The 12,445-nt window shown below is 26.5% G+C and overlaps 1 protein-coding gene across 1 annotated transcript; it reads right to left on the reverse strand.

Moving 5' to 3' along the window:
- Positions 1-266: 266 nt before the first annotated feature.
- On the reverse strand, positions 267-2,982 carry LOC110660945 (uncharacterized protein OsI_027940). Its single transcript, XM_021819423.2, has 6 exons — positions 2,825-2,982; positions 1,788-1,974; positions 1,209-1,362; positions 1,075-1,118; positions 924-990; positions 267-566 (listed from the first exon to the last, which is right to left on the reverse strand). The coding sequence occupies exons 1-6, from the start codon at positions 2,827-2,829 to the stop codon at positions 469-471; spliced, it is 555 nt and encodes a 184-aa protein (XP_021675115.1). The 5' UTR covers positions 2,830-2,982; the 3' UTR covers positions 267-468.
- Between the last annotated feature and the right edge of the window lie 9,463 nt (positions 2,983-12,445).

The raw sequence follows: 12,445 nt of genomic DNA on the forward strand, positions 1-12,445 counted from the left end.
CCGACACCAAGTATTTTTTTTATTATTTTTTTTTCTAGCTCATATTTACCGATTAGGCAAAAGTTTAGATTCTAAATCAACTCAAGCCAATTTGATTCGCTCTCTCCCAATACAATTTAATTTTCATTTTACATATATTTAATTACTCAATTTGATTGCATATTTCTCTAAAACAGCGTCAAAATTTTGCAATTTTTAAATATTAATGCTAATTTTAATTGTTCCACTTCCATCCCACAACTAGTAAAAAGAAAAACACTAACAAATATGGAAGGGCAAATCTTAGCTCAAATAATCATCCATGAAGCACGACTAGAAGTACAACATTCTAATCCAAGTTAAAGAGCATTTTCAACTGTCTATAAGACAGAAATGTCTCAACTCCACTCAGCTAAGGAAAATAGCACTCTTTTAACTAGTATACCGAAAAATTTAGCGCACAACTATCGTTTCAATAAATTAACATATTCAACTGCTTGGTGCAGCATCCTTTTTCTCTTCTAGTTTTTCTTCTTCACCTGTCTTTGCAGCACCTTCTGCCTTTTCAGGCTTTGCCACTTCTTGATCTACAACAAGATTAAAGATAAATAATGTTGTCAATACAGAGTGCAGAAAATATAGAGGAACAGCAGAAAACAAAGGTATGGCAACCGATGGTTACCAATGTATATTCATGATAACAATACGCGGCTGAAAATATAAATGAGATTGAATGATATGGTCCTTATTTTGAGTGAAGATAACATGCTATCTATTACTTTATCATCAAGAAGAAAGTTCCAAGTTTAGAGCAAATTGACCAGCAAAAATAGGGCTGCATATGTTACCACTAAAGTTTATGAACAATCCAAATTAATGTCTTCCAATCATTAAACGTTAAAACTAATCTAACATGAGCTACAAAAACCTTAAAGCAATCTTACCCTCATCATCACTGTCATCAAATTCACCCATACCATCATCACCCATTCCTCCCATATCACCGAAGTTCTGCAAATACAGTAATGAATTAGAATAAAATCACATAAGCCAAAGGGAACATTGAAAACAAAAAAACTATGATCTAATCCTTACAGAGAAATCCATCCCTCCCATGTCAAAGTTGTTGCCTAAACCACCTAACAAAACCAGGTGCAAATCCAAAATTATAAGCATATTATAAATTTGATAATACTATTTACAAAAAAATTCTTTAGACAGTCAAGTACCGTCATCTTCATCTTCATCTACCCATTTGTCCCAATCTACTTTGAGATAATGTGGGGGCTTGCCATCTCCTCGCAACAACTTTTTCCACCACCCTTTCTCAGCCTTCTCCAGGATGCAGAATATACTTCTTACCCCAATATTAATTTTGCTTTCCTATATCAATGAGAAAAACAAGTATTAAAATAGAGCAATGATAAATAAATATTCTCAAAATACGATTTCAAACAAGTCCACTTAAAAAAAGATGCCTATTTATCTAAACAAGTCCAACAAGACAAAGGCAATATACAGAACATAGATATTAGAAAACTACATAGTGCATGAAACCCACCCTAGTATTCAAAAGATTTCCACAGAACATGCAATTCCAGTGGAATGCACTCACTTAAGCATTTGCATTTAGATAAGTGTGGATCCAGTCAATCCATAACAATAACAACTATTACGGCTAGTAATTCCGTTCCAAGTGACAAACAGGTAGCGGAGGACGAAATGACAAGTCAAAACAAACGCAGTAAACATCCAAATAAAACAAGATGGGACTTAGATTGTCAGTAATTCAGAAAGCGGTATCTTACCTCCACATTAACCTTGTCATGGAGTTCCAACTTCAGTTCATAAAGATTGTCTCCTGCTCCAGCACTGGCAGAGAATGTAAAAACACCCTCTGGCTCAAGATTAACCTTTGCATTTTTGGCATCTGGCAATAGCACCGTAATAAAAACTTTGTCCACCCTCTGAGCCCACTTCACCTCAGGATGACGACTAAAAAAGACGAAAGCATTGTCAAGCGGAAGCAAAATCAGAGAGAATATTATCAAAACAGGGAATCAAATCGGCAAGTACTAATCTCGAATGAGCACATTTCTTCTATTGCCCAAAATAAAATCACTCCTTCCTCCATCATCTCAATCCCAACAACAAAGACAGATTTTTTAAAAAGCACAATGAAACAACATCAAGACACGTGTTAAGATTTGAACTATGTTTAGTCCCATCTTTGAAAATGGAAATAGCATAACACAAAGCATAATATTTCCAAATGTATTTCACAAGGAATTACTACATATTTCCAAATGTATTTCACAAGGAATTACTACGACCCATCCAATGTAAAGGGAAAGGGGGAAAAAAAGGCAGAAAGAAAGCTTTGAACGACAATGAACAGTAAGAAAGGCCCAGAGAAAATCATTAGTCTTTGCCAAAATTCAATAGCATATTTAAATATGGGTCCTTCTCCTCCCTCACCAGAAAAAGGGAAAAAAATAAAAAGATAAAATCATTAGCCCTAATGAAACCAACTAGAACACTGAGAACTACACCTCTAAACCCCGACAGTACACACCAAAAAAACAAAGCAGCTCGGAACAAAACCAGAAATGTAGTCTTTAAAGAAAATTTAAAAAAAAAAAAAAAGCATATCCACAAACATGGATTGCAGTAAGCAAACAAAAGCAAAAAAATTGGAAGAAACAAGTCGAAATCGAAACACACGTGAAGCAAAGCTTGACAGAGCTACAACGTACAGGAAAACAGTTCCCGAAGCACAAATCAATCAAATCAAATGGTCAGTTCTGAAAATCTAAGCAAATCTAGGAGAAGAAAAAGAGCTTACCTCATCTTTAATCTCGGAAGGGAAGGTAAAAGTTTTGAAACCCTAGAATGTAGAGGACACCGCAAGCAAAGGACAGACAGCGTGGAATATATAGGCAGAGAGAGAAATAAACCGTGAGCGTCGTTTCTTTCTAGTACTTTCCACTAGATTTTTATTTTTATTTTAATTTTAAAAATTTGTAGATTGTATATAAATTGTCGATCATGGACCTTTACTAGAACCGGGCCTGGCTTATGAAGGGACGGCATGGTGGAATCAGACGGTGTTGGTTTATGATGATTCGTTGGCCCGGTATCAATGGACCTAATGGGTTCTTAAGTGGACTTAGATATCGCATGTTAAGTGTAAAGGATATGTTATGAGTCATATTTGCTTTATTTTTAATTTTCTATTTTGGGCAGACGGACATTTGTTTCCAAAATAAGGGTAAATAAGTAACCCTAAATTTGTAAGTGGAAATTGTCAGTCAATTGCTGAGAAAGACTAGTGTACAGAATAAAAGGGCCACCAGGTCCAGCGAAAACATTGTTTTGTTGGGAAATGGGCTTGGGATTGACTTGGGGTCCACAATTCCTGAAAAGTGAAGTGATACGTAGACCTGTTTAAATTGTGGGCCGAAAAGAATTTGTCGAATGCGAAATGTCCATCTAAATTGGAATCCAATTCCCTTAAGCCTAATAAAAATAGTACTAAAGCCCGGCATTTTTCAATTTTCCAGTACCTGTTAGAATGACAGTGGATAAGGCATTTCTAAAAATTAACTCGAATTCGATTAAAATTTTTTATTAATTACTCGAACTCATTTCAAATCTTATTGTTATTACTTAAAAAATATCCAAACTCATTTAATTTTATATATTTAATTAATAATTTATATAATTTTTATTAATAATTTATATTTTAAAAATTTAATAATATCATAAAATATTTCAATTTTATTTTACATGAATTAAAATATATAAAAATTTATAAATATTATTATAAAAAATATATATTTTATATTTAATTAAATATTTATATAAACGAATTTAGATAACAGATATTCAATATATAAAATTTAAACTCGATTTAAATTTGTTATGGATATTAAATTTTAAACTCGAATTCATTTCAAATTTGATTATATATTATTCAAATTTATTATATTAAAATTTAATCAAATTAGATACTTATAAAAATTTAATCTATTGTCATCTTTAATTACTGTATATCTTGGTGAAAGACTAGGGAAAAAAATATATGGTTAATTTTTTGAATCTGGGTAGTTGCATCCTCTTCATTTAAATATGGGATCCACATTTCCCTAGTATTTCTCAATTCAACGTTACAGCATTCATTGCAAAAAAAAAAAAAAAAAAAAAATCATTACAGCATTCAATGAACCTGCTCCCTGCAGCTTCACTTTATATACGGATTTACTCTTCTTGAGTTGCGAAGGAGGATATAATCTGACGAGTATGGCTATGCACTTGGCCATTAATGGCAATTGGTCAGCTCCTGGTTTCTCAATCGGTTCTAATTTGAAATATTCAAGTCCATTTGAAAAGTATTGAAATCAAAATCAATAAAATAAAATTATAAAATTAACATCTTTAATTTTAAAATAAAACAAGTAGATTTGATTTGATAATTTTAATTATTTTTTTTATTTTTATATTCATACAACACTTTTTAATTTTTTTGTAACTTAATTTTTACTCATACATAAATTAAATTAAATAATTAAAATTATTTTTATTTATTAATAAAAAAAAATACAACTTAATGAATTCAATTAAAAGTAGACTTCTCAATTAAGTTTTTATAAATTCTTTCATACACTATAAAATATTTATCTACAATAAAAGTGTTCATAATCTTTTTTTTATTATCTTTAATGAATATCAATTTGGATTGTGTAAATTTAATAATTTTTAAAATTAAATCAAAATATATCGATCTATATAATTTTTAATCCACAATTAATATAACTCAAATGTAAATCATAAAAATTAGAGTTAATTAATACGGTTTCGGCAATTAAACCCGTAGATATGCGAATGTGAACCTCCCACCACTCTGTATACCCACTTGCATGCATATCATCGCTTTTATTAACAAGCTGCCAATTCTCAAGTGCTTTTAATTTTTCAAAAAACAAAATAACTTACCAAATAACGAACAATTCAATTAAAAACAGGCCATTTTTTTTTTTTTGTGTATGTGTTTAATATTTAATTTTTTAAAAAAAATTATTTTAAAACTCAATGTAAAACAAGCCTGTGTAATTTTCATCCCGTTTATATTTTTGTTTCATCTTGCTTGTCCTTCAAAATCTCACTCATAGCTTTTGTCCTCTAAGTTTAAGGATCTAATAACTGCCAGTATTTTTTGGGGAAATATATAAGAAAAATTATAAATTTTGTGCCTTAATATTTTAAAATAAGAAATAAAATGATATAATATATTTTATTTAATTTTTCAGTCTTATGTTATTTATGAGATTTAAGATATATTCTAGGGCAGTTATCTTTAAAATACTAATAAAATAAAATTTAAAAATAATATTTTATTAAAAATTAAAACACAAACCTTTAGATAATAAAATGTAAATTTCATGATATTTTTTTGTATTTTTTAAATCGTAATATACTAACTAGTCATGTGAGTATGAACAAAACGGAATCTATCATATCAATTCATTTCATTTTTTTTGTATTAATTTTTTTTTTAATTTTCCCTTTAAATTATTATCATATAGTTCTTTATTAATATACCATATAGTTGCTTAAAAAGTAGTATACTGTACCATGCATTCTCTGCTAGTAAAATAAAGTAATTTATTTACAAACAATAAATCTTTGTCTAATTATATCTGTTCTACTCACATATGACTTGTCTTTTGGCATAATTCCTAACCTAGCTAGCAGATTCAGCAATGGAGTTGGTTGCAGTCTGTTTGACATTGAGTTTGGAAGGCTGAAACTGTTTTTCTGAAAAATATTATTTTAGATATTATTAAAAAAATAATTAAAAGAATTATTTTTTATTTTAGTATTCTTATGACTAAAACTGATCAAATTTAATTTTTAATTATTTTCAATACTCTCTAACTAGTATATTTAAAAAAATAATTTTCTCAACAGCAGTTTCATCAACGATACCAAATGGGCCTTAATTAGGGAGTTATTATAATGTGACTAAACTTTAAATATGATATATAAATGAATAAATGAAACATATATGAAATTATTATTTTATAAATACAAAGAGTTCATCATCATTTATATTTTTCTTTTTCATTTTAACGTAAAAAAAATTAAAATAATAAAAATTTAAATTTAAATATATTAAATAAATTATATACATTTAACTACTGATTAGTACCATCTATCTCTGTTATTATCAGCAAGATGTTTATGTAGTGGATGAACAAAACTGTCATCTCCCCATCGATGAATAATTAACTATTAACTTTACAGGAAATAATATTTAAAAGGATATACAAATTTTTTTTTTAATTTATATTCATATTTCATTTACAACAATTTAAAAATTGTAAATGGTCCCTTAATTCATTTTTTTTAATAATTGATTGCTTTTAAATATAAAATCTCAAAATAAGTGTAATTAAATAATGTATAATTAAATAATTGTACAATATAAATAATTATGCAATTGTTTAAATATAAACACTAAAAATAATTAATTAAAAAATAATATGTTTTATAAATTAACTAATATATTTTCTATATTTAAATAATTTTCTTAAATATAAAATTTAAATGAATAACCTAATTTATTAACAAAATAAAAATTGAGGGATATATTTATTTAAAATTATATATTTCAAATTAATGATAATTAGGACGGAGAGACCATCTATTAATAAAATGACACCTTAGAAAATAAAATTTCTCATAAAAATGCAAAAACTTACCTGTAATTTTTTAAAGACTAACTTGTAATTTACTTTTATAATGATTATAACCGATTAAAATTTATCCAATTAAAAAAAATGTCAAGAAATTTAGCAGTTTATTTGCCACTATTATAAATTCTGAGTCAGATCTTAAAGAGTGAGGTTTTATCCCTCCTAAATTTATTATAACTATTGTATTGTCTAATTTATGATAATGTTATGCTGGCTTTTATTAAAAAAAAAAAAAACAAATTTACAATAATAATCAAATAATACGTACATATACCTAAGATCTTTTAATTTCAGATTTTGAATTTATTTAATTTTACGAGCATATTTGTCTCATTGGGCAAAACTACTGTTTATGATATGAAAATTTTGACATGGTGATATAAGAGTGATAAGGCTTGGAAAAATACTTAATTTAGCATCATATAATAATTAAACACATGTCACCCACGGATTAGCCATGTTTCCTTGACCCTTTGCTTAAAGAGTTAAAAAAAAAAAGATAAGGCTCGGAGAAATGAAATGACTACCAATTGGTGACAGCTTCCATTCATTTGGCTTTCAAAGAAAAAAGGTAGTTGTAGGAAAGTTTAATGCGCTCTGAGTCTCTATACAATACAATCTCACATAACCAATGATATGGTATCCGACAGAAAGAAAAATGGGAAAGAAATTGCCATGCCAATGTCATTAAATTAATTAAAAATTAAATATTTTATTTTATTTTTTCAATAATCCAACTCAATTCAAGTTTTATTTTTAATAAATTGATTTATTGTTTTTTAAAAAAAGAAAAAAAAAGTAATAAAACTGAATCAGATCGGATATTTATTTTAATTAGTTAATTGTTAAATCTCAAACTATAGTTAAAAATATAAATATAGCTGAATTTAGATTTGAGTGTGTCTAAAGTAACTTAAAAAAAATCGAAGTCCTGATAAATAAATTAAACCCAATCAAATTAAAATTATTTGATTTGATTTGATTTAATCTTCTTCTTAATTTGAATTGATCTACTGGAAATTTTATTTTTTTTTATTTGATTCGATTTAATTTTCTCTTCATTTCGATTTCATTCTATTTAATTTATTAAAAATTCTGATTTTTTAATTTTCACATTAAACAGAACCAACATATGTTCACCCTCCAACAAGTCTTGAATATTTAGGCATAATTAAGACTCAAAAACTTTATAAGATATAAACTACAAGTCAATGTTTGGCCGAATTCCAAATACCTACATCAAGATGGCTACATCAGATCTAATGAAAGATGGGGAAGGCCATAATGAGCTGTTCCAAAAACTCAAAAGACAGTGTCGAAGCATTATGTGACATTTTTCCAATAAGTTGATACTAGGCAGAGTCATAAAATTGTACATATGTGCATGGACTCATTCATGAAAATTCAAATGCCAAATGCCCCAGGGGCGAAGGCCGATGAAACTCTCCCAAACGCATCTCTTCATCTAGTCAGAACCCCACACTTGACAGTTCAGTATGCGATGCTCGTTTCTTTCACAATGATACTCAACATGTGGTTAGATTGTTCCTCTCACAATATTTCAATATTAAAATTTTTTCCCATGATGTTTAATTATTATTATTATTATTATTATTATTATTATTTAATTTATAAAGAAAACGATAACTGAAATCTATGATGATATATTTATTTAATTATTAAATTATTTTTGTTTAATAAATGCTGTGACACATCGTGTCTATTTACTTGCCTATATGGGCTTAAAAAAAATTTCGTGATGGAAAGTGATATAAGAAGAGAACATAAAACTCTTCAAATCACGCAATATGTAAGAAAAAATAAATCAGATTTAACTTCAAGTTAACTTAAGGGGAAGAGTGTCTAAGGTACATAACTTTTATTCTAATTCAATATAAAATAAACATTTATGAGAAGTTCAAATGTTAATTGAAGAGCTTCTGATAATCTTAAGAAAATGAACTGGACCTACTCACCTCACAGACCATTTTTTCTTTATGTTATCAGCAAGGGCGGAGCAACACATGGGCTAAGGGGGGCACTGGGCCCCTAAGGTTTCAAAATTTTTTAAAGGTATAATAGTAATTTTTTAAAATATTAGTATTCTTTTAATTATTACTATATAAATTTTATGGGGTATTAGGTCTCATACAATTTTAATAAGTATTTTAAAATCTTTTAGAGGTATAATACAGTAGTAGTTTCTCAAAAATCAATTGTTGTCATAATATTTTAAAAATTTTTAGGAGTATTACTAATTTTATAAAAAATAAAACTTTAAATTTTAACTGAATGATATTAATAGTGAAACGTAAATTTTTTTATAAAAAAAAATAAGACATCATTATTTATTGGTTTATTATATATCATCAATTTTATTTTACAGCAATCACTAATTTTTTTCTTTAAAATTTAAATTATTGAATAAATTATCAAATGAAATTCCAATACATTTGTTTGTCATCTTTTTCATCAATTTAAAATTTTAGGGGCTTTCTTTTCATAATCTTATTGCTATTATTAAAATTTCTCTATTACTATAATTTCTTTAGACTCAAATTAAAAAAAAAATCTTTTATAAATTAAAGCCATATCATGTATTTTATTTAATTTATAATTTTAGTTTTTTTTTTCGTGATTACTATAAAAAATAAATTCGAGATAAATTATATAATTTTTTTAATTTTAAGTCATTAATATATTATAAGTACAATAATTTTTAATGTTAAGCATTTATTATTATTTTTAATTAACAACAACTTTCATTTGATTTTTAGCAAGTATATTTTATTTTTAAAAAAATTTTCTTATGAATTTATATTATTTTTATGAATTACATAATTTTTTAATTGGACCCCCTAAATGGATTTTCTGGCTCCGTCACTAGTTATCAGAGTCTATTCTATTTCAATGTTAAGCCATCCACTAGGGGTGTGCAAACGGTCGGTTCGGTTCCGAACCGAACCGAACCGATCAAACTAAAAATCGAAAATAAAAAATTTTAAAAATCGAATCAAACCAATTAATAAGAGAAAATCAAATCGAACCAAACTGATAAATATCGGTTCGGTTTGATTTTAAACCGATCAAACCGAATTTTATAAAATTTTATCTTTTGAACATTAAATCTAAATAACAAAAACAAAAAAAAAATAGAAATCAAAACTCAAAAATCTTAGGGTTTGGTTCGGTTTTCTTTGATTTTCCTTGATATATATATATTAATAATTTTTTGTGAAAATAATCAAACTGAACCAATTAACTGAAATTATCAAAAATTAAAAATCGAATCGATTAAATTTTAAAATCGAACCGATTGAACCGAATTGACTCGGTTCGGTTCGATTTAAACTGAATTATGCTCTCCCCTACCATTCACATATGTGTTTTTGCAAACTTTATACTATAAATATTCATTCTTAAGGGTGAGTAGATATGTTGTCCTACATTAATATTAGATAAAGTATTTGTGCTTTATATAAAATTTAGACAATTTTTCTTATCTTGAACTAGTTTTTTGGATGAAGTTATATTCGATTCATTTTCTCTACACAATATGTTTAAATTTATAACTGCGATATTAAAATTTTGAAGGAGTGGATGTCATTTATAACTATAAAGATCTATTCAAGTTTTGAAAGTATAAGTTTATGCCTAATGCACCTATAACCTGCACAATATCATTATGACCGTTTACAAAGATATTATAAGTTTATTATAAACTCGATTTATTATATCTCTAAAATATAAAATATATAATGAAATTTACATATTAAATACATAAATTTTAAAAATTTATGTTGTAAATCTAGGTAAAAAATTTTTCTGAAGTGTTCTATAACCTAACTAGTGGCTTAGAATCTTACCAGCAATACTTTACATTTCAAGCCACCTTAAATTAAATGGAAGCATTAAATAATCCATCCGAGTTACAAAAAGTGTGACAAGAGAGAATCATAGAAGTGGTAATTAATGGCAAATCCAAGAGATCCTCCTAAAAGTTTGAACTTCAATGATATTATTTCCGTGATGAAATTGGGGTTGTGTTATTTATTAGGTATTCAATGTTCTCTTAATCAATTTCTTATTAAATTTACAAAAATGCTACACAGCTCAAATTGAGCTAGCTCAAAATGGCATATTAGTAATTAAATTGAAATTCATTACCATTTTACCCTTTTAATATATAAGCCATTTATGGTGACTCGTGAGCCATTTAGCTCATTTATAAGCCACTTGACTGTAAAATCTCTTCATCAACATTTTCCAATGTCAAATTAAGATGCTAGCAGTTTTTGAAACTCTAAAAATTAATACTATGGGAAACATACAAATTTAGAGATATTGTATACTATAAGTTATTACATATAATATATTTGTTATATGATAAGATATATTGATTTTTAATGATAAGTTATACTATAAGTTATATTTATTTTTTTAACTTGAAATATGATATAAATTTGATATATATTAATTGAAATGAAGTAGATAGCATTTCAAAAATGAAATTAAATATTATAACAATAAATATTGATATTAAAGTAAGTATCATATTAAAATTGGTTTGAAATTTGATAGTGGCGTTAGAGTGATAATGATGGTGGTAGTTGATTAGTGTAGGTAGGGTGACAGTCAAACTACTTATATTTATATTTTTTCAGTATATAAAATATTAAAATATGATATAAATTTCACTATATATATTTTAAATCATATATACTCCATAAACACTCAAATCACCACGGTTTACAATCACCACTATTATCGTTATTTAAATCATTTACTTACAAATTATATGAATATAGATAGATATAAATGTAAAAATAAATATTACTTGACGTGATATATACTTTTAACAAATAAAATTTATATTTTCAAAAAAAATATTATATATATATATATACAAATACACACATTAGAGCTTGTATAATATATATATTTCATGCAATAAAATGTTGGATGAGGGCAGGTAGCCTGATTGGCATATAAGCATTTATCTCATCGTGGTTCAAGGTTTGAGCCCTGTCTATATTAGATATTATTTTTTTCCATTTATAAGCACACATAACACAATACGTTCTTTATATATGTATATATATATTTTCGTTGATTTGAAAAGCGGATGAGGGCTAATAGCTCGATTGCACATGCTCCCAAGCATAATATAGAGGGTTAAGGGTTCGAATCTTTCCTTTGCCCTTTTTTTTTTATTTATGATTCTTTATAATTATTTTCATTAAAAAATATAATATTAAACTGTAATAATTGGAAGTATTTTTAAACCCTAATTAACACTTTTCCTTAAAATTATAATATAACGAATGTTTAGATTTAAAATTATAAGATATATATAAATCATTTACTTATATACATCTAGTTTTATAGTATTAACATCACTTTACTACTATTAGAATAATCACCTATACAACGATCAATAGTTAAATCAGCACCATCGCTATAATCACCACGTATACAATATTACCACCATTATTATCATTAAATCATTGTTTTTAATTTAAATATAGAGGGAGATAGTCAAAGATATTTAGAGAATGATATAAATAAAATGAATTATATATAGAGATATTAATATTATCATATATATATAAAGATAAATAAAGGGAGAGAGAGATAAAAATATGGAGAGAGATATATAGAAATGCATAAATCAATATATGTGTTGATTTCAAAATCGACACATATAT

This window comes from Hevea brasiliensis, chromosome 2, assembly GCF_030052815.1.
Source record: "Hevea brasiliensis isolate MT/VB/25A 57/8 chromosome 2, ASM3005281v1, whole genome shotgun sequence".
In the NCBI taxonomy this organism is placed as follows: Eukaryota; Viridiplantae; Streptophyta; class Magnoliopsida; order Malpighiales; family Euphorbiaceae; genus Hevea; species Hevea brasiliensis.